The sequence below is a fragment of the Anabrus simplex genome, chromosome 2 (assembly GCF_040414725.1).
Source record: "Anabrus simplex isolate iqAnaSimp1 chromosome 2, ASM4041472v1, whole genome shotgun sequence".
Taxonomy (NCBI): Eukaryota; Metazoa; Arthropoda; class Insecta; order Orthoptera; family Tettigoniidae; genus Anabrus; species Anabrus simplex.
Genome location: NC_090266.1, coordinates 1,000,160,092 through 1,000,184,730, shown reverse-complemented (window position 1 = coordinate 1,000,184,730; position 24,639 = coordinate 1,000,160,092). Strand labels below are relative to the sequence as shown.

At 40.2% G+C, this 24,639-nt stretch overlaps 1 protein-coding gene across 4 annotated transcripts in view; it reads left to right on the top strand.

Moving 5' to 3' along the window:
- LOC136864624 (MOB kinase activator-like 4) overlaps nt 1–24,639 on the top strand; it is a 254,865-nt gene that overhangs the window by 37,329 nt on the left and 192,897 nt on the right. For all 4 annotated transcript variants that reach the window (XM_067141862.2, XM_067141865.2, XM_067141864.2 and 1 more), the window contains exon 2: nt 15,078–15,241. In XM_067141862.2, the coding sequence (XP_066997963.1) occupies nt 15,078–15,241 (164 nt within the window). The remainder of the gene's footprint in view (nt 1–15,077; nt 15,242–24,639) is intronic.

Below are 24,639 nucleotides of genomic sequence, written 5' to 3'. Positions count from 1 at the left end.
TGCTAATTACCGAAAGGCTATACAACCAGAGCTTCGGCTAGCAATATTTTTAAGGTAAGTTAACACAAATACTACCTTTAATGCAAATAAGTATTTATTACACCACACAAAATAATTACAATACAAATTATATTATTTTAACATATTATAATTACAGTGATATTAACATAATTACAAAGCACAGACATTTAAGAAATTGCATAAAAGAAAATCCACTTTTCCAGATTCATGCACAAAAGGCAAGAAGGAAGAAACGCTAAATAACTACACTGATCAGAATGTGACTCGTGTTGTTAAAACAGTGAGACTGGACTGGACTGGACGCATCAGAATCAAGCCCGGTTTGGTTCCCCTTCCACTTGACGGGACTGATTTAACCTTGACTTGACTGAGACTTGGTCTGTGTGAATGAAATATAGCTGTGGTAGCCCAAAACAAAGGGAGATTTCCGTGTTGGATTTTCCTGTTGATGGACTAGAAGTGACTGGACGGGCTTGACGTGACTGTACGTGTTTGGTGTGAAACGAGCCTTAAACTTCCGGATTCTTGTTGAGAGTCATTCATTTTGTCACACTGCGGGTAACCTATATAACAACGTCAATCATGCAGCGATGTTCTGATGTCTTAATTGATCATCCTACCATGTTTCATTGAAATCGCTGCCATCTACACACCACGTTCCATTTAAAACTGGAGCAAGAATTTACTGTCAATAAATACCGGTACAAAAATATTATTTCACGGCAGGATGGTTATCAGCATTAAGTTCCGGATGTCTTAGCTCATAATGTTACTAAGTTTCATTGCAATTTGTCCGGTCCAAATCAAACAACTCCCTTGTTGGTTATATTCTTTTATGAATATGGATAACATTTTGTATTATTTCTATGTTCTGAAAGTTTGAAATTTAGACAGTTTATGCAACAGTATATAGGTATTGGTTGTATATTATATACCAGGTGAGTTGGCCGTTCGGTTAGGGGCGTGCGGCGGTGAGCTTACTTTCGGGAGGTAGTGGGTTCAAGCCCCACTGTCGGCAACCCTGAATATCGTTTTCCATGGTTTCCCATTTTCACACCAGGCAAATGCTGGGACTGTACCTTAATTAAGGCCACGGTCGCTTCCATCCCACTCCTAAACCTATCCCATCGTCGCCATAAGACCTATCTCTGTCGGTGCGGCGTGAAAGAAATTGTAGAAAAAGTACATTGTATGCAGAAACACCCCTAGCTATGCACAGGTATGATCAATAAACTCTTCATATTCATGAAGAGTGAAGTACGAAGCATGTTTAAAAAGTGTTTGAGGGACTTTCGATGACCACAGAAAATTATGCATTTGAATGTGGATCCTAAATGTGATGATAAATACAAAGTAACTTCTTACACAATATCTTGAAGGTAACTTACAAGAAAAGAAACCTTAAATCAGTCATTCCCAAGCTGGGGTGCAAGTATACCAAGTGTACGAGCCACTACGTTTATGCAAGCCTAGAAAGAATTGAAATAATAACTGTACTGATTATTGAATATTGATTAATACTAAAGGTATAGTTTGCAGAATAGGTTACCAAGTGAAACACAACTGAAGAAGAAAAGGCTGTCGAGAACTATTCTAAATGAAAAAAGTATCGGTGGGTGTTCCATTTCAGTTGTACTTGTTTGTTCTGCTCTTTTCTCCCTTTCATGTAAAAGATTTTCCATTTGCAGTTGCAAAACCTGTTTTTGCACTGAAATGAGTCCTCCTGGTTTTTTTTTTTTTTTTTCGAGAACACACTGTCGCTTTTCAATCTTTTTTGCTTTTAAATCTAACACTTTCATTTGTTCCAACAAAACCACTCTTTGTAGCTCTCCTATTGTTAATTCACTCGTCAGCTGACAGATACCAGAGCCAGTGTGCGAGACTCATCTCAAGCGGAAGGAGGCAAGTCTCGTTAGCAAGAAACAAACTTTATTCCTATACATGACGAGTTCTGTCTCGCAAGTGACTTCCGTCTCAATCCTCTTTCGAGACTTGTCTCCGAGTTACATCTCATTTTTATTCATATCACCCAATAAATGTCCATGCTCCCACTAATGATAAAAACTACTCAAAAGGCCATGAGAAAACAGAAGAATTTTGGGACCTATCGGACCAGACCATAGATAACATCCCCAAACACCATGTAAAATTATTAATAGACGACTTCAACGCTCAGCTAGGCAGAGAAAGAAAATACCGTGACATCATCAGAAAATGGCCAGCACACAAGAAAACAAATAAAAATGGAGAAAGACTAGTTGACCTGTGTAGAAACCATAATATAATCTCAAAATCTACATGTTTTAAGAGAAAACATCAAAAACTCAAAACCTGGAAACACTCTGACTATACTAAAGGAGAATGGCAACTGAATCACATTTGCATGGACAGATACCACCACAAAGAGATCTATAACGGCAAAGTCCTCTGAGGAATAGACACAGGTTCAGATCATTACGTAGTTAAAATAAAATTTAAACTCACTCCCGAGAGGAGACTGCAAAAGCAAGCCCCTAAAACTAAAAGAAAAATAGATCCTACCCAGCTGATCAACAATGAAAATTACCAAAAAAAAACAACTGAAAAAATAAAAATCACAGATAAACTTGAAGACTTAGTACACTACACAACCTTAACCCTTAGCCCTCCTTTTTTTTGGAACACTCCTGCCTCTCCAGCTCCATTTAAAAATCTGCTTGCAGAGGGATAAGAGAGAGCACAAACATTTTGACAGCATATTTATAAAAATCAACTAAAGCAAATACAAAATAAATATAATGCATCTACAATGCAGTATTCAGGTGCAATGTTCACCATTTTCAAACCTGAAATCATCTCAGTCACTTTTTGTCTGTAATAGTGCATTGTGTGTAAGATCCCAAAACACACGCCAGGATGTAATCCAGGGTTTTTTCCACAAGTATTGTTGAAAAACACAGTCTCACGTGGTAATTCAGGCTTGCTGTTCATTGGCATATTTAGGATTACGCCTAAAAATTCTTTGATTTCAGGAAGAGTAACATCCATCTACGAACTCCTAACAGACTCACGTGTGAGGGGCGTAACATTTTGAATGTTTACCCTAGCATACCGGTTAGTCTTGCGCAAAATGTCCGGCAATAACTCGACAGTCATGAATAATTGGAAAAAGTCAAGTTCACTCAACCTTGCGGTGGTTTATAACCCGACGTACCTGTGAATGGGCTTTTGAAGTCCAAGTCAGTGTCACGGTATTTCCTCCAGCCATCAGTAGATGTACCAGCACTGTCATTTAGCATAATTTTCTCATTATTGGTATATTCATCACTCAGCTCACCAAATCAATCTCGTTTCGGAATATCTTCCTCACCACCTAACTGAAAATCACTGTCACTGAAATTAACGTCACTTTAACCTAAAAGTACGGCTATTTCTTTCTCATGCTGCTCGAACGACGCCATGTTGCTAAACAACTTCTGTTTACAAACTCATATGGTCTTCAAAGAATGTGCACAAAGCCTGATTTCAAAGAGATTATAGCTATGCATGGCTTCAAAACGTCATTAAAGTATGGCAGTAGCTTAGTGTACCTGTAATTCATGCACGCATAACCCGACAAAGGAATTATATAGGAAAGAAAACCATGTCGGGCATAGGACTTATGCGGGATGTTCTCATTGTCGGGCATGGCCCGCCGCGTGAGTGCTAAGGGTTAAACAAATTGCAGAAGACCTGGCTCCAATTAAACCATTTAAAAAACACCAATGGTGGAACAGTGAATGTGATGAAACAGTAGAGAAAAGACATGAGGCATGGCTATTACATTAGTCCCAAAAATCAGAAATATCCTATCAAAATCTAGTTAAAACAGAGAAAAGAAACTACCCAAGTCTTAACAAGAATAAAAAGACAGCATCATAATTACACACTGCAATTAATTGAAGAAGAATTCAATAAAACTCAATCAAGGGACTACTACAAAACCTTCAGAAAACAGCTCCAAAAATATGAACCCCAACCCTACTGATGAAGGATGAAAATGGTAAGCTGGCTCATAACAATAAAGACAATGCAGAAATTCTGGCTAAATATTTCAACAAGCTTCAAAATTGTGAGGAACCCACAGAGCTCCTTCATTTGGACACCCAACATCCCAATAAAAACACCACCAGAAAACATCAAACTACAAAGTGCTAGGAGAAGATAAGACCTTTGTGAAAATCTGGAAATATGCAGGAAGATCAGCAAAAGTTGCCCTCCATCAACAACTTGTCTCTATCTGGATTAAAGAAGAACTGCCAGAACACTGGACAATAGCCCTCATTCACCCACTGCACAAAAAAGGAGACAAAACCGACCCTAATAACTACAGGGGAATCTCACTCCTAGACATAACATACAAAATATTTTCAATAATCATCCTTAATAGGATAAGTTTTTAACTTGAGAAACAACTAGGAGAATATCAAGGAGATTTCAGATCCTGGAGGAGCTGCCCTGATCAGATCATGAGTCTTAAGTTGATAATGGACTATAACAGGAGAAGAAACAGAGATATGGTGATAAGATAACATTTGTAGATTTCAAGAAAGCTTACAATTGCATCCATAGAGAATCTCTGTTTAAAATTTTAATACACCTTGGACTACACCCCAAATTAATAAATATGATAAAATTAACTCTCACGAACACCAAATCAAAAGTGAAGTTTAGGGGCGAAACATCAGAGTCATTTGAAATTAAAACTGGACTACGGCAGGGAGATGGGCTCTCACTACTACTATTTAATTGGGCTCTAGAAATTGTAATGAGGGAATGGTTTAAGAAATGTTCCCCCCAAAATAAAGATTGGCTGAAAAATAAAAACAAATTGTCTGGGTTTCGCAGACGATTTAGCATTACTAGCAGTGGACATAAAAGAAGCAAAAACCCAGATATCAGAACTTCAAAACATTGGAAATAAAATTGGCCTCAAAATATCATTTGAACAAAACAGAAATTATGCCCCAAAAACCAACACAACTAAAAGTAGTTACCATAAATGGTAATAAAACAAAATAGTAACTCAAATTAAATATCTTGGAGAAGTAATAACATACGACTTAAATGAAAACTCTCAATCCAAACAAGAACAAATAGATTAGATAAGGCACAAAAATTAACATGGGATATCTACAAAAAGAAATGTTTATCAATAAATGCAAAAATAAAACACTACTACACAGTTTAAAAACCAGAAGCTACAAATGCAGCACAAACACTTTTTCACCTGAATAAACAATCAAAGACTGACAGACTTCAGAAAATTGAAAGGAGGATTGGAAGAACCTGCATCAACGAAAAATACCAGAAAGATGGACAGTGGCGGATAACACCTAACAAAGTCGTGTACAAAGAGCTAGAACCCATTACAGATAATATGCGCAAGAGGAGACTGGGAATCGTCTTTGGACATATCATGAGGATGCAGGATTCGAGACTTCTGAAACAACTAGTACAACACAATCTCGTCTCAAAAAATACTGCAACTGGATGTAAATGGATCAGAGAAGTAAGAGAAGATCTGAAGGAAATAGGCCTTACAACAGAAGACACCACAAATAAGGTAAAATTGAATACAAACCTCCACTTTACCCTAACACAAAACAAACACATAACACGCATATTTTCAACCGAGGAAAGGGCACGTCTGAAGAAGTACTGGCAGGACCGCAAAGCCCGAACAATTCCTTCATTGAGGCCTGAACGATGGACTGACTAAAGCAGGACCATCCAAACAGTACTCCCCGAGCGCTAGCGCTCTGGCCGCGCTCTAAGCCAGTGCTCTGAGCGCTTTTGAGGGAAGATAGTTTCGGTAGGGGTGGGAGGCGCTTGGCTGGCTGAGCGAGAGGTCTTCCAACCACGCCGAAGCGAGCAGCAGATCCATCAGCAGCTAGTGTAGTCCAATGTGCTTTGTTGACAGAGTGTAACTAAATCAGTTTCGCAGTTGTCATGACTGAACATCATACATAAAAAAGAAAAAGGAGTGGTGAAGCAGCAGCCTTTAAAGCAGAATGAGAAATTTCATTTTTCTGTACAGCTTATAAAGGGCATGCCAAATTTTTAGTGTACCACCGAGATTTAATGTGTTTTTGTAACACAATTTGGAACGGCACTACAGTGGCAACCACAGGGATGATTACGGTGATTTGACAGACGCCAGCCGCCAATTGAAGTTGGAAGAATTGAAAGAAAATTTCAAGCAGCACTGTTCTGTAAGTATTATTGTTTTAATTTTTAAATGCTTGTTTACAAACGGGAATGAAGAAATGATTGAATTATCTGAAGAACACTAAAATTGTGACTTGCCTGACAGGAGATAGAGGAGAGTGCAGTTGCTGGACCCGTTTTACGAGCAAAATACAAATGTTCTCTGCGAATTGCCAAAGCTGGGAAACCCTTCGCGGAAGGGAATATAATCAAGGAGTGCCTAATGGACGCGGCGGCATGTATTTGTCCTACGGAGCTAGTTGACAAAATCTCTCTTTCTCTTCAAACTGTGACCAAAGTTTGCATCCTTTTCCATCACCCTCGACGAATCAAGCGACATTGCGGACACAGCTCAGCTCGTTATATTCATTCGAATGGTGGATGACGATCTTCGGGTCACCGAGGGTTTCGTAGACTTGGTAGCTGTCAAGGACACCACTACCGGTTTCGATATTTTCCAAGCGGTAGAGGGTGTTTTTGAGTCAATGGGATTAAAATGGGAGCTGCTGAGTAGTGTAACGACGGATGGAGCTCATGCTTTACGTGGTCTACGCACGGGGTTCCTCAGCTATGTAAAATTAAAAATGGCTGAGAGCGATACTACCCTAATGGCGGCGAACCATTGCTTGATACACCAGTAGGCAATCTGTGCAAAAGTCGCCAAGCTTAAAGACATAATGGGAACAGTTGTGCGAATGGTAAATTTTCTTTGCTCCCATGGACTCACGCACCGTCAATTCAAAGAGTACCGGGCGAGTTGGCCGTGCGGTTAGCGGCGCGCAGCTGTGAGCTCTCAATCGGGAGATAGTCGGTTCCAACCCCACTGTCGGCAGCCCTGAAGATGGTTTTCCGTGGATTCCCATGTTCACACCAGGCAAATGGTGTGACCTTAATTAAGGCCACGGCCGCTTCTTTCCCATTCCTGGGCCTTTCTTGTCCCATCGTCGCCATAAGACCTATCTGTGTCAGTGTGATGTAAAGTAAATAGCAAAAAGAAATTCAGAGAGTTCTTGGATGACATCGAAGCGGAGTATCCGGATATCCTGTACCATGCAGAAGTAAGATGGCTGAGCAAGGCGAAGGTGCTTTATCGAGTTTTTTGTGTGCGGAATGTAATAGATACTTGTTATGACATGAAGGGGTGGTCCGAAGTTCTTTTGCCTGATCCTAATTGGGTGGCGGACTTGGTCTTTTTAATTGACTTTACTGCCCATCTGATTACTTAGAACACTTCACTTTAGGGCGATAAGCACAATATCTGCAATTTGGTGGAAGCAATTCAAGCGTTCAAATGAAAATTGATTTTGTGGGAAAACCAGTTGCGTGCAAGGAACACAGGACATTTTCCATTGCTTGAAACAGTGAGATAAGGTGTCGACTTAGATGAGTACTTGCTGGTAATTCGCCAATTACGAGAAGAGTTTGAAAAGGGATTTTCAGAATTATCAGGACCCAAAGCGGTGTTAGATATATTTTTTCGAACATTTTCTCTTAGTGCAGACAGTGCTCCAGTATCCAGTATTCAGGAGATAGTAGGTTCGAACCCCACTGTCGGCAGCCCTGAAAATGGTTTTCCGTGGTTTCCCATTTTCACACCAGGCAAATGCTGGGGCTGTACCTTAATTAAGGCCACGGCCGCTTCCTTCCCACTCCTAGCCCTTTCCTGTCCCATCGTCGCCGTAAGACCTATCTGTGTCGGTGCGACGTAAAACAACTAGCAAAAAAAAAAAAAAAAAAAAAAAAAGACAGTGCTCCACAGCTATTTCAATTAGAGTTGCTTGAACTGCAGTGCAATGTTCGCCTTAAAGATTGCTTTCTAATGTCACGAAGTTTAGGAGAATTTTACAGCGGCTTTCCGCAAGAAGAATACCCCCTTTTGTAAAGACATGCATGTAAAGTTCTGTCAATGTTCGGCTCAACGTACATTTGTGAGCCTTTCTTTTCGATTCTTCAGCTTACCAAAAGTAAACATCATGCAACGATGAGCGATAGAAATTTGTGCAATTGTTTAAGAATAGCTGTACCCAGAAATATTGTAGGCCTACTCAATTTAGAGAAGATTGTTTGCTCCAAAAGTGAAAGCTCGTAAAAACGACTGAGTAAAAGTCACTCAAGGTCTGTACTATCTGTTCATATTGGTAAAATTTTGATGAATTTTCCTCCCAGATATGTTCAAATTTCAGTTTTGAATAAATCACATTACTGTATTTTTTACTTAACAGTTGATTTCGCTTCCTGCATATTCCATACATCGGAGTCCCTTTCGATTTGTATATGCGGTATATTTGTTATGGCAAAACAGCCCTATTAATATGATGTCAACAAACCCACAAAAGCCATCGGCCGCACGACTGTACGTATGTATCTAGTCAGCGGGACCTGAACATCGTCCGTCTCAGGTCTCCTCGCTGCCACACTGTAGTGGTGGTAGGGGAAGGAGCGCTAGTCTGATTGCCCAGTGCTCTCCGAGCGCGGGCGCACTCTCGGAGCGCAATAGCTGGATGGCCCTGGACTAAAGAGATCCTATGCGGGCATAAAAGAAGAAGAATTAGCAAATCTTGCAACTTTCAAATCTTGGTCTAAAAATTGATTTTTAGTTGCTTCTATTACTCACCAACAGTAATATTTTTTTCCATTTGCCTCACTGACAATTTATAGACATTTGATTAACCCGCAATCACTCGCTCTGTTAAAAAAATAATCTAACCTTGGTATATTTCTAGTATTACCTTGAGTTTTTATGCGAACACTACCTTGATGTATTAGATATGCTTTCTTTGACCTCTGTGTCTGCATATGCCATCGTTTCAAAACTTAGCAGGTTGTCATTAGGCTGTCAATAGGCAAATTACCGAGCACCTGCGTGGCTTGTTAGATAAAATTTACCGTGGGAGTGATGGCATCGGTTACGCTTACGCTGCTTAAATTGCACCAATGAGAGTCTGACATCAGTTGAAAGTAGTTTCTGGTAAAAGTAAACTCGTGTCCATGTCCTGAGGTGGTGCAGCTCTTTTCAGGCACACCCCCAATGGAGGTGAGCTGCATGTACCATTTTAACCACATACCAGCCCACCTGCCATTCTAAATCTCTGGTGGTAGTACTGGGAATCGAACCCAGGCCTCCGAGGATAGTACCTAAGAGTGCTAGTGATGTGCTGTTTACAATCAGTTTAGTTAGTTTTTTGTATGAGTGTGATATAAATTGTTTATCAGTACAGGTGTTTTGTGTTGACTGTAGCTTCTGATCTGTGTTGTGTGTGATTGGTAAATCCACTTAATTTTATCTCAAATGATATATTGTTTCCATCCTTACAATGTATTATGGCGACCAGGACCAGGGGCGTACGCAGAAAATAATTTGTGGGGATGGTGAACGTAAATATATACTGCCTTATATAGTAACTTGCTCGTGGACCACCCATAGGGGAGGGGATGACAAATCAGACATTTCAGCGGTATAAGAAAGCCCCCACAAATCTCCCTCTTTGTATGCCCCTGATGGTGTGAATAAGCAGTAATACAGAGATGCCTTTCTCTCATGTGTCATATAGTTATTGCAAGTTACAAATCTCATTCCGTATTGACAGATGTCACTGTACAAATAAAAGTATTTATAAAATCCTCCTTATCAATACAAATCAACACATCTGTTCGATGGAACAAAGTCTATACATGTTTCGGCCTATTCTCAAGGCCATCTTCAGTAGTAGAACAATTATTCGATAACATAAACAAATTTAAAATCTTGGAGTGAAATGACAGTGATGATGATTAATGAATTAAAACATATTGAGGTACAAAGTCTTCTCGTCTGATGGGTCGTTCTTGATTGTCAAATAAAACTTGCTGACTGTTAAAATGAGAACACTGTGCTAAGCAGTGTAGTGAGACCATCAATACCATGGATTAAAACGTGTGTAACATCTGTAATGAGAAAAGGAATTATGAGTGGATGAAAAACAAGTTAAAAAATAATGTAAGAAAATAAAACTCATTTAACTTACATTACAGATGTTAAACACGTTTTAATCCCTGGTATTGACGGTCTCACTACACTGCTTAGCACATTCTCATTTTAACAGTCAGCAAGTTTTATTTGGCAATCAAGAATCACCCATCAGAAGAGAGGACTCTGTACCTCAATATGTTTTTAATTCATTAATCATGATCACTGTCATTTCACTTCATCAAGATTTTTAATTTGTGTTATGTATTAATTGTTCTGCTACTGAAGATGCCCTTGAGAATAGGCTGAAACATGTATAGACTTTGTTCCATCTAACAGATGAGTTGATTTGTATTGATAAGGAGGATTTTATAAATACTTTTATTTGTAAAGTCACATAGTTATGTCGGAAAAATCGTATGTTATCGTGGTTAGAAGAAGAGGTCAAGGGCCATTATTTAGGTGATGACAGGTATTCCAATTCAGATGCCCCATATAGTACATTTAAGAACGCTCCACAAATTTGTTCGTCTCACTTGAACAAACATTATTCCAATCAAAGTATGTTAGATAAAATCTACCATGGGAGCGCTGGCGTGACAAAAAATATGCAAGTGATCGTGGGAAGTTAAATTTGTTGTTGGTCAAAGCTTATACATCCCTAATCTTCAGAAATATCAAATTGCATCTGTTACCCATAATATTTTGTCTTCGGTTCACATTTTACACTGAGACTGACTATAAGTAAATGGATAACTTGTAATTTGTAGACCCAAATCAAAAAGAAACCAATAAAACCACCTTTCAATAAAATGTGTCCAGGGTTAAATCTGCTTTTGTTGTTATTAATTATGTAACTGGCACTTGTTAAATAAGTTAACTCTCACAAAACTGGTACATTGGTTTTATTTATTTTGTCCATTTCATACAAAGAGAGCTCCTTACAGTTATTCAGTGATAGTGATAAATTACAGTCAGTCAAAAAATAGTGAAATATGAGGGAGGATCAAATATAAATATATATATATTTTTTATGTAAATTAATTTATTGAAAAATAAAAGGCAATTAAAATTGCTTTGGAAATACATTTGTCCCAGTGTATGAGCAGCTTTTTGATGCCCTCATCATAAAAAGAACAGGGTCGCATCACCGACCAGTTGCACACGAAGTCTTCCACACTCTTGTCATCTTCAAATCATTGCCCTCTTAGAGCTTCTTTAAGCGGTCCGAACAAATGTAAATCGCAGGGCGATAAGTCAGGGCTGTAAGGAGGATGATCAAGTGTAGTTCAGTGCATTTCCTGTAGCTTGGAGACAGAGCTGCAGTATGGGGCCGCGCATTGTCGTGGAGGAGGATGAACTGTCGAATCGGTTGGTCTCGTATTTTGCGGCGATATGCAACCCTCACCTTGTTCAACAGCTCGCAGTAGTAAGCAACATTGATTGTGCGTCGCTTGTGCCTGTCGATCGTCGTCATTAATGTCTTCAACCCCACGAATGTTTTTGTCTGTAATGCTGGTCCGAGGATGGCAATCATGTTGCTGATTTTCCACACGTTCTCGTCCTTCCTTGAACTTTTTGTGCCAGGCAAACATACGCATTCTTGACAATGTTTGATCATTGAACTGTGCAGTCAAAATCTGGCAAATTTCCGCCGCTGTAACTCCTTCATGAGCAAGACATTTGATAATTGTGTGTTGCGCAGTGAAGGGGTGTACCTGTTGCCCCGACAGCGCATGACCTTGGATGTGCCGCGCTGATCACCGAGAGCTGGCGGTTTGCTTCTGTAAATCTATTCGTCTGCGACTTCATAATATTTATGGATCTTCATATGTTGTTGGATAGTGTTGTGACTTTGTGCCTGACAGAGTGTGAAAGCTGACCCATTTGACCGTTCTCCACTATTCATAAACATTGAGAGACTTTACTTATCATTGCGTGTGCCGTAATACCTTTCATAATATTACGTACTGTTTTATTTCAAGTGACTCACAATTTCTACCCCCATCATCAATTTATATTTCATCTTATACCGATCCAGAGTTCACTTATTCTTTTTCATATGCATTGTTTTTCTTGTTTTTTTATGTTTTGAACGGCTGACGATGACCTGGACTAGGGTCGAAACCGGTCCCATTTCTAATCACTATTAAATAAGAATTTAACCACTACATTCCTTTCTTTTATGTATTGAATAGGTTGAACCTCTTTTTCAATTATTTAATTTTTAACGTTACTGATGACACGGCAGGAAATATCTAACAGCACGCTCTCCCCACTCCTAAGGTCCCGCCTAAGCATAGCAGAAGCGTGTGGCCAGTCCTACCAACTGTTGATGTTTGCAAACAGAAATCCTGTTTATATTTCATCAACCTTGGTACTAAGGTGTATCGATTAATATGACAAAGATCTTTATCATTGGTGCAGAGTTTTTAGGATTGTATAATCGTGTTTTTTTCAGCATGTTGAACACAAAAGAAGAATTTTTTGAAAACTTTTTTTTTTTTTGCTATTTGTTTTACGTCGCACCGACACAGATAGGTCTTATGGCGACGATGGGACAGGAAAGGCCTAGGAATGGGAAGGAAGCGGCCGTGGCCTTAATTAAGGTACAGCCCCAGTATTTGCCTGGTGTGAAAATGGGAAACCACGGAAAACCATCTTCAGGGCTGCTGACAGTGGGGTTCGAACATACTCTCTCCTGGATGCGAGCTCACAGCTGCGCGCTCCGAACCACACGGCCAACTCACCCGGATTTTGAAAACTAACATACGAGGACGGTTTGAAAAGTTCTCGGAATCACCGCTAGATGTCAGTGCTAGAGCAACGAGGTTCCCGCGCAATAATCACACATCCTTTGTGAGTGAACACGTGGCGCGTCAGTGCTCTAGCTGCAGGAGTGTGGTAGTGACGACTCTTTGTTGTTGTTCCTGCGTAGTGATTTGTGACAGTGGAAAAAACTGAGATTCGAGCAGTGATTAAATACTTTGTAAAGAAAGGTATGAAAGCAAAGTAAATTCATGCCGACTTTCAGAACACACTGGGGGACTCTGCTCCTTAATTTTCAACTGTTGCCAAGTGGACCAGCGAGTTTAAATTTGGTCGGGAGAGCTTGGATGATGATCCGCATAGTGGACGGCCAAAAAGTGTTACGACCCCAGAATTTATCGCAAAAGTACATAAAATGGTCATGGATGATCGTCGACTGAAAGTGCGGGAGATTGCTGAAGCTGTAGGGATGTCTTCTGAATGGGTATATTATATTTTAACTGAAGAATTGGGTATGAAAAAATTATCCGCAAGATGGGTGCCGTGGCTCTTGACATTGGACAATAAACACACCAGATTGGAAATGTCCGAACAAAGTCTGGCCCGTTTTCAGTGCAACCAACAAGATTTTTTGCCCCGGTTTGTGACTACAGATGAAACTTGGGTCCACTACTATACCCCAGAGACAAAACAGCAGTCAAAGCAGTGGAAACATGCTGATAGAAAGCATAGGCAGTGTGTTCAGCTGGAAAGGTCATGGCCTCATTTTTCTGGGATGCAAAAGGCATTCTGCTGATAGATTATCTTCCTACTGGTCAAACAATTACGGGGCAATACTATGCAAACCTCCTAGACCAACTACAGGAAAAGATATGCGAAACAAGGCCTGGTTTGGCAAGGAAAAAGGTCATCTTTCATCTGGACAATGCTCCGCCGCACACAAGTGTTATTGCCATGGCAAAACTTCATGAACTGGGGTACGAATTGTTGCCACATCCACCTTATTCACTTGATTTGACACCATCAGACTTTCATCTATTCCCCAAGCTGAAAATTTTCCTCGGTGGACGGCGATTTTCTACAAGGGAAGAACTGGCAGCCGAATTGGAGAGGTATTTTGCAGGCCTGGAGGAATCTCATTTTCGAGATGGGATCAAGGCATTGGAACATTGCTGGACCAAATGCATTAGTCTACAAGGAGATTATGTTGAAAAATAAAAGCAGTTCCACCGAGGTAAGATACTTAATTCTAGTACATTCCGAGAACTTTTCAAACCACCTACGTAACTGTAAAAGAAAATATGTAGCTGGCCGTATGAACCCTTTGAGGAAATAGACTGTACATTGGCTGTTCAGAAATACGTTCAACAGCAGATACACCGTGACCCATCTAATATAGACATATATCAATGCCCGCAGATGCACAAGATGGGTATTCTTTTTAAGTTAGCCGGGCTGAGTGGCTCAGGCAGTTGAGGTGCTGGCCTTCTGACCCCAACCTGGCAGGTTTGATCCTGGCTCAGTCTGGTGGTATTTGAAGGTGCTTAATTACGTCAGACTCGTGTCTGTAGATTTACTCCTGCGGAACTGATTTCCGGCCCCATGGCATCTCCGAAAACCATGAAAAACAAATAAAATTATTTTAAAGGTATGTTATATTGTTTTCATAAATTTTGTGTTTGTCATATTGAAAAAGCATAAAGGTTATATTACTGACACTGAACAGAATGGCTTTCTTCTTAACAAATTTTAAGAATCAGCCAGCGGCTGCTTGTGGATAGGCTAGCCCTGTTCAGTATTGTATTCTACAGTCTCGTTTTATCCTAAGATGGAACCGCATACACTTAAAAAGCTTGAGATGTACCAGACTCATTTGCGATGTAGAAAAGTGTGCTCACATTGAAGGCATTAAAACAGCCTATCTTTTTTACTGATTCCATGTATTACACTCAATAAACCTCATGACAATGAGTCTTTCTGCCCAGGCACTCTTTAATTTAAAATGTGCTCAGTTATTTTATTTCTTCCATTGGATGGTATTTGTTTACTGAGTGCAGACAATTTTTTGTATATTTTATATTCATCTGCAACTTTCTGTACCCCTTTTCCTTAGGAATTTTGTAGGTGGCCAGACGAACCGTTTGAAGAAATGGACAGTACGTTGGCTGTTCAGCAATACATTCAACAGCAGATACGCCGTGACCCATCTAATATAGAAATGATATTGACGCCCCCAGATGCACAAGATGAAGGTGTATGGAAATACGAACATTTAAGGTAATGAACACTTCACTTTTATTACATATTCATGGAAGAATGCCATTTAAGCCACAAAAATCGCTCATTCTATGATAAACCAGACACAGATTCATAATCAAAACATACATTTAAGAACAAATCATTGAAGAAGCACTGTTACACAAGTACCAATTTCTAATTACATAGAAGATAGGTTTTAGTCCTTCATAAATGTATTGATGATAATAATAATAATAATGTAATTTCAGTGTTCCAGTTAAATTTAGCAGTGTTATTGCAGTTAATTCCATATTATACCAACTTCACTTCAAGATACTTGGTTCCTGTATTTATATTGTCACCATTTGCATTTGCTAACAATTAACTTCAAGTGAATTTGAAATGATTCACTGAACTCTCTTAATTATAGCATATCAAGTTCCATTAATTGTGAACTAATTATACATCCAAAAAGAATTCTTATCATTTAATACATATTTTGAGAATTAGAAAAACAGTTGTTGAATGAGGCTAATTATGAAAATCATCTAAATTACTCTAAAAATATGGTCTGGCAAATTTTGCATTCCATTGTATCTTGAAAATTGAGTTTTTGAGACGATGATGGTGGTCGTTGGGTGATCACTTGTAAAGTAGTATGATGGTATTCCTGTGTAACATACTTCTAAGGATTTCTCTTCAGTCGGCTGGAAAGACCTATCCTTGAACTGCGTATTCTTCCACATTGCAGGCAGGTATTCCTGGCTGGAAGAAATCCCTTTGTGTGGACATTTTGCTGGAGCTTCCTTCTAGCTAGTCTTCCTTCTTTAGATTGATAGTGGAGATTTTCAAATTGTTTGGCTCCACTATATAAGGCTTTCCTCCAAACTGTGAAATCATGAGCAAGTTCTTCCCAATTGTTCAGGGAAATGTTATGTTTCTATGTTTTGTTTAATTATGTTTTTAAAACCAATTTTGGGGTCATCAGTGTTTATTTTCCCATCATTAAATTCTGAGTAGAGCACTTGTTTTGGAAGATGTTGGTTGGTCATTTGAATTACATGCTCATTCCACCACAGCTGATCCTGAATGATCATAGACTCTACACTGGTAGAGTTAGCTACTTCTAGATGCTGTCATTCATTTGTTCATTTTGCCAGTTGGTTTTGAGAACCCTCCGTAGACTTCTCTGGTGATATTTTTCCAAAGCTTTTGATGTGTTGATACAATTGTAATGGACTAGTATAACTGGGAAAAATTTATTCTCTAACCCATGGGTAAATAGTGGAAATATTGATATTGATGATGATGATGATGATGATTATTATTATTATTATTATTATTATTATTATTATTATTATTATTATTATTATTATTATTATTATTATTATTATTATTATTATTACTACTACTTGTGAGGTGTGGCTATGAAGTTGTTTACTTCTGTTAGTATTATTATTATTATTATTATTATTATTATTATTATTATTTACGTTATGTCCGGACTTTATTTGGTATTAATCATGGTCTTATTACTTCTGTTATTTGTGAGGTTATGTCATGAAACATCTGCTGTATGTATGAGTTTAATGTAAGAACACTTAATTTATTATTACCTGCATATATGATGTACCTCCCCTGCGAACCCTCTGACCTTGCCGCGGTGGGGAGGCTTGCGTGTCCCAATGAAGCAGATAGCCGAGCCGCAGTTGCAACCATATCGGATGGGTATCTGTTGAGAGACCAGGCTAAGGAATAGTTTCTTGTAATTAATCTCATAATAAAAGGATTTTATAGTAAGGAATAGTTCATCGAAAGGGGGGTAGCAGCCTTTTGGAAGTTGCAAGGGCGGCAGTCTAGATGATTGACTGATATGGCCTTGTAATAATACTCAACATGCCTTAGCTGTGTTGATACTGCTACATGGCTGAAAGCAACGGGAAACTACAGCCGTAACTAACTCCCGAGGACATGCAGCTCTCTCTGTATGAATGATGTACTGATGATGGCTTCCTCCCAGGTAAAATATTCCGGAGGTAAACTAGTCCCCATTCGGATCTCCGGGTGGAGACTACACGAGAGGGGACGATCATCAGGAAGGTGGATACTGACATTCTGCGAGTCGGAGCATGGAATGTTAGAAGTTTGAATCGTTGTGGTAGATTAGAGAATCTGAAAAGGGAGATGGATAGACTAAAGTTAGATGTAGTTGGTATAAGTGAAGTACGTTGGTAGGAAGAACAGGATTTTTGGTCAGGCGACTACCGAATTATCAACACAAAATCAAACAGAGGAAATGCAGGATTTGCTTTAATAATGAATAAGCAAATAGGGCAGCGGGTAAGCTACTATGATCAGCATAGTGAAAGAATTATTGTCATCAGGATAGACACCAAACCAATGCCCACCACAATAGTGCAGGTCTATATGCCTACTAGCTCAGTGGATGATGAGAAAATTGGAAGAACATATGAACAGATAGAAGATTCAATACAATATGTAAAAGGTGACGAGAATCTAATTGTGATGGGAGACTGGAATGCAGTGGTAGGCCAAGGAAGAGAAGGTAATACAGTAGGAGAATTCGGATTGGGACAAAGGAATGAAAGAGGAAGTCGGCTGGTTGAATTCTGCACTGATCATAATTTAGTCCTTGCCAATACTCGGTTCAAACACCACAAACGATGGCTTTATACGTGGACGAGACCTGCAGACATTGGAAGGTATCAAGTAGACTTCATTATGATTAGGCAGAGATTCAGAAACCAGGTGTTGGATTGCAAAACTTTCCCAGGAGCATACGTGGACTCTGACCACAACTTGTTGGTCATGAAATGCCATCTGAAGCTGAAGAAATTGAAGAAAGGAAAGAATGCAAAAAGATGGGATCTAGATATGTTGAAAGAAAAGAGCGTGAGGGATTGTTTCAAGGAACATGTTGCAAAAGGATTAAATGAAAAGGCTGAAGGAAACACAGTAGAGGAAGAGTGGATATTATTGAAAAATGAAGTCAATAGTGCTGCTGAAGAAATGTTAGGAAGGAAGAAAAGATCAACTAAGAATCAGTGGATAACTCAGGAGATGCTAGGCCTGACTGAAGAACGACAAAAATACAAGAATGCTAGAAATGAAGAGGGCAGAAAAGAATACAGGCGATTAAAGAATGAAGTGGATAGAAAGTGCAAGGTAGCTAAGGAAGAATGGCTGAAGGAGAAGTGCAAGGATGTCAAAGGCTGTATGGTCCTAGGAAAGGTAGATGCTGCATACAGGAAAATCAAGGAAACCTTTGGAGAAAGGAAATCTAGGTGGATGAATATTAAGAGCTCAGATGGAAAGCCACTTCTAGGGAAGGAAGACAAAGCAGAAAGATGGCAGGAACATATCCAACAGTTGTTTCAAGGTGAAGATGTAGATAATTTGATTCTGGAACAAGAAGAGGCTGTTGATGCTGATGAAATGGGAGACCCAATTTTGAGGTCAGAGTTTGACAGAGCTGTGAGCGACCTAAATAGGAACAAGGCACCTGGAATTGATGACATTCCCTCTGAATTACTGACTGCCTTAGGAGAAACCAGCATAGCAAGGCTATTCCATTTAGTGTGTAAGATGTATGAGACAGGAAAATGTTGTTATACCTATTCCCAAGAAAGCAGGCGCTGACAGGTGTGAAAACTATCGCACCATTAGTGTAGTATTTCATGCCTGCAAAATTTTAACACGTATTATTTACAGAAGAATGGAAAAACAAGTGGAAGCTGAGTTGGGAGAAGATCAATTTGGCTTCAGAAGAAATGTAGGAACACGTGAATCAATCCTGACTTTACGTCTGATCATAGAGGATCGAATCAAGAAGGACAAGCCTACGTACATGGCATTCGTAGATCTAGAAAAGGCATTCGATAATGTTGATAGGACCAAGTTATTTAAAATTCTGAAGGTGATTGGGATCAGATACCGAGAACGAAGAATTATCTACAATCTGTATAAAAATCAGTCTGCAGTGATAAGAATCAAGGGCTTTGAAAAAGAAGCAGCAATCCAGAAAGGAGTGAGGCAAGGCTGCAGTTTGTCCCCCCTCCTTTTCAATGTTTACATAGAACAGGCATTAAAGGAAATCGAGGAATTTGGAAAGGGAATCACAATCCAAGGAGAGGAAATCAAAACCTTGAGATTTGCTGATAATATTGTTATTTTATCTGAGACTGCAGAAGATTTTGAGAAGCTGCTGAATGCTATTGACAAAGTTTTGGGTAAGGAGTACAAGATGAAAATAAATAAGTCCAAAACAAAAGTAATGGTGTGCAGTTGAACGAAGGTAGGTGATGCAGGAAATATTTAATTAGGAAATGAAGTCTTAAAGGAAGTAGATGAATATTGTGACTAGGGTAGTAAAATAACTAATGATGGCAGAAGTAAGGAGGACATAAAACGCAGATTAGCACAAGCAAGGAAGAGCTTTCTTAAGAAAAGATATTTGCTCTCTTCAAATATTGATATAGGAATTAGATGTTTTTGAAGACTTTCGTGTGGAGCGTGGCATTGCATGGAAGTGAAACATGGACTATAACTAGCTCAGAAAGAAAGAGAATAGAAGCTCTTGAAATGTGGTGTTACAGAAGAATGGTGAAGGTGAGATGGATAGATCGAATCACAAATGAAGAGGTACTGAATCGAATTGGCAAGAGGAGATCGATTTGGCTAAATTTGACGAGAAGAAGAGATAGAATGATAGGACACATCTTAAGACACCCCGGACTTGTACAGTTGGTTTTTGATGGAAGTGTAGGTGGTAAGAACGGTAGGGGTAGACCAAGGTATGAATATGACAAGCAGATTAGAGCAGATGTAGGATGCAGTAGTTACGTAGAAATGAAAAGGTTAGCACAGGATAGGGCGGCATGGAGGCTGCATCAAACCAGTCTATGGACTGATGACTCAACCAACAACAATATATGATGTATAAACCCCATGCAATGTTGTGCAACACACTGTAATCGTCGAGAAGAACGCATCATGGCACTGGAATTGTGTAGAAAATTCCTTACGTTGTAAATAGGCTATTGGAGACTCTCAAATTTATGAGAAAACATGTTGTGTCATATTCTCGTAGAAGCTTGGCCAGGCAACATATATAAAGAGGCAATCTTGGGAGTTGAGAAGAGTTTATAACAAGAGTTGTGAGTGCAAGTCGTTAATCGAGTATGTGAATTCATGTTATGATTGGTAGCACATTGACATGCTACTGTGGCAGTCTTCTTCTACTGCTTCGTAGTAGTGTTTTATTCCAAGATGACAGTTTAATTGTGTGTGTGTGTAATGTGTAAATAATTTATAAATAAAACAGTGTACACAATTGACAGCATTTCGTGTGTGCATCTCTGTGGCTACAACATTGGAGACCGTGGCGATAGGACTGAAGAATAATTTTTGGGTAAATACGAGTGTGTGGGAATTAGAACAAAATGCAAGTCATACTAGAAAATATGTCTAGGTACAACAACTGAAAGACAAACTCGCAAAGAGAAATCTTCCAACGAACGGCAAGAAGAAATTATTGTAGATGAGATTACGAGAAGATCTCATAAAAAAAAGGCGAAGATCCCGAAAAGTTTTTTTATCGAGGTGGACAAAACACAGGATTTGTCATAGGAAGAAGAGGTAAATATAACTAAAATGTCTTCCAACTTGATGAGCATGATGCAGGCAATCAATGACAAAATCTCGGACATTGATTCACGAGTCAATTCCATCTTAACAGACCAAATATCGAAGGTAAAACACAAACTTTCAGACAAAACTTCAGATGTCAATTGCGGCCTATCAGAACAGATTGCAGACTAAATTTTGAGAGTAAATGACAAACTTTCAGACAACATTTCAGACTTCAATTGCAGCCCAACAGAACAGATTGCAGAACAGATTTTGAAGGTAGATAACAAGATTTTTGAAGCTAATACAGTTTTAACTAGACAAACATCACAAGTGTACATGCAGATTTACAAAGTAGAACAGTGCCTAGAATCAAAAATTTCAACCATAGATGAAAAAATTTAATCCCAAAATTAGCAACGTCACCAATCAATTAACACAGCAGATATCGGCCATCAGTTCGAAACTGGGACACGTTGAGCAGATCAATAGTAGGGTAAGCCAGCTGGAAGGGGACATCTCGAACCTTAAGGAGGAGGTGGAAAACTAGGTTTCCCGCATAAAACAAAACGTTGAAGGGAGAATTTATACCCTCGAGGGAAATTTTGGGAGCCGTATTTCTAATACCAATATAAATGGTCCATTATTGGACATAAATTTTCCAGCTAACTCATTCTTGGCTGCTAGCGTTTCACCCTCGTGTGCTAGGGTGGGCCCATCAGTTATTACCTAGCTCACCTCCCAATACGCTGGCTGGTGCAAACCGTGGAGGCCACTGCGTAGGCTACTTTGAGCCACCGGCAGTGCCAATGCATTAAGAGACTTTGTCTCATTACCAAAAATTGATGCCTGCTTGGCCATCAGATGATACAGATGTTGAAGGAAGGTTAGAAAACCTGATTTCGACCATCAAGAGAGATGTGCAGAATGTGAGAGAGAGCATCCTTCATGCGGTAGAAGATAATTAACTCGAAAGAGGTCCTATCACCACACCTTCAAACCCCTCAAACCTAACCAGCAACACAGGACACGTAGACCTGAAGGTGATTATAGACAGCCTTCCGGAATTCCACGGGCGACTGGAAGAGAACCCGACTAGCTTCATTGAGGGATCGGTCAGTCTACTAGGAAGAACTAATCTACCATAGGACATCTTTGTTTAACTCATCACACCGCATTAAAAGGGGCAAGCTGCTACTTGGTGGAATAACTTGAAGGGCTTAAATTTAAACTAGACTTATTTCAAGAGGGAATTCCTTGCTAGGTTTAATTCCAAAGTGGTGAGAGCTCTTTGAAAAGGAAGCTACTGACTGATGCACAACCCGATGATATGAGAGCTAGCATGTTCGTCCTCCAGAAGTACCAGCTCTTCAAGCGGCTGCACCCTGAAGGAAGCGAGAATGAGATCTTACCAGATACTATAGAGCTACTCCACGATAAGATTAGACCTCTAGTGAAGGTATCACAATCAAGATCCTTTGATGATCTGCATAGAATCATCGCCCAGTTGGAAGAACACAAGAGCAAAGCCACGGAAGAGACCAGCTCGGTTAAGAGATGCTACCAGTGTGGAAGAACGGGACACCAGAAGAACAAATGCCCAACCTTGGCGTCGGAGAACTAGGTCTGGCCCATTCTGGATTGAGGGGGGGATGGGGCAGGGAACAGGAATGTGCCTCAAGACCCGATAGACAAGCAACCCCGGTCCAGTAGGAGAGGGATTGGTCAGATTGTGAGCAGAACAGGCCAACCTCGCCCAGCTATCATCTTAAGGATAGACTAAAAGAATTTTTCAGCCATACTCGACAGCCAAGCAGCCATTCATTTGTAAATGGGACAGTTGCCAGATTATTACCGCCTTTGAAGTCTCACCATCTCAGAAGGGTAGTGGGAGCAGCGGACGGGCTAACCTATTCCATCCAAGGACCGACTAACCTAACCGGTAAATGCATGGACTTGCCTATTATAATTGATGTTGCAGTGATTCAGAACCTAATACCTGACATCATATTAGATCATGACTTTACCGAGCTCGATAGCTGCAGTCGCTTAAGTGCGGCCAGTATCCAGTATTCGGGAGATAGTAGGTTCGAACCCCACTGAAGGCAGCCCTGAAAATGGTTTTCCGTGGTTTTCCATTTTCAAACCAGGCAAATGCTGGGGCTGTACCTTAATTAACGCCACGGCCGCTTCCTTCCCACTCCTGGCCCTTTCCTGTCCCATCGTCGCCATAAGACCTATCTGTGTCGGTGCGACGTAAAGCAACTAGAAAAAAAAAAAAAAGAAGATCATGACTTTCTGGTAGAGTACAAGGTGATCCTAGACTATGCAGCTCATGAAGTCTTTTTGGGGAAAGACAGACATCTGAGGGTCGGCTGGCACGATGGAGATCTCCGAACTGGCAATGATGTTGAAGTAGGCATAGATCTGGGAGATATCCAATTAATGTATCTTCAACCAAGTGAAGAAGAGGAGCTGAGACGCACCTTAAAGGACTTTCTGGAAGTCATCAACAATTAAATAGGACGGACTACCACTGTAGCGCACACCATTGAATGCAGCACTTCCTCACCCATCAAGAAACGTCCATATCCAATCAACGCGGATAAGTGCAACTCGTCATTCAGAAGATTCAAGAGATGGAAGGGCAAGGTCTCATAGAACCCTGTACATCCTGTTGGGCTTCGCCTGTCATCCTACCGATAAAGAAAAATGGGGAATATCGACTGTCTGTGGATTCCAGAGGTGAACGAGAAGACCATTAGTGAAGCCTACCCCATGCCTGATCTGAAAGACTCGCTGAAACAAGTAACTGGGTCTAGGATTTTCAGCACGCTGGATCTCAACTCCGGATACTGGCAAGTGAAGGTCGAGAAATGTTCTAGACCACTGACCGCCTTCATGACACCGAGAGGATTGTATTAGTTTACAGCAATGCCTTTTGGACTGATGAATGCTCCTGCAACCTTCATGTGACCGATGGATAAGGTATTGTCAGGGTATGTTGGAGATTTCTGCCAAGTGTATCTCAACAACATCTTAATCCACAGCAAGAATTTTCGAGAACACCTTGTACACCTGAAGAAAGTGCTGGAACGACTGAAAATTCATGGACTGACCTGCCAACTGGAGAAGTGCCACTTCGCCCAGTTCCGCGTAGAATATCTTTGGCCATGTCCGAACATGTGATGGCTTAGAAAGGCAATCAGAGAAGAATAGAGCTATCGAGGAAGCTGAACGCCTGGGGACCAAGCGACATGTATGTCAGCTCTTTGGCTTGTGTGGATGGAATAGCAGCTTCCTGCCACACTTTGAAGAGAAGGAAATACCACTCGCTGATCTGCTCCATAACAGCGGCCCGTTCCGATGGACCAGCAGGGAAGAGGCAGCATTCCAAGGCATTATGGTTGTGATATGCAACGCTCCCGGTCTAACTCATCCTGGCCCTGAATGGAAGTTGTGCCTACAGACGGACGCCAGCGACTCCAGTTTAGGAGCAATGTTATTGCAGGAGAGGAGTGACGGCGGAAGGGACTTCATCGAGTATGCCAGCAAAAAGCTATCTCCCACCGAACGATGCTTCTGCACAGCCGTGAAGGAAGCCTTAGGTGTGGTGTGGGCCATGGGCAAATTCCGAGGCTACTTGGAGCGAAGGAAGTTCCAGCTCTACACTGATAACGCAGCTCTCAAATGGTTGAACTCTGTCCCTGGCTCAAAATCTAAATTGATGCGATGGGCGCTGTTAATCGCAGAACTTTATTTTGATTGTGTCACGTCCCAGGATCGAC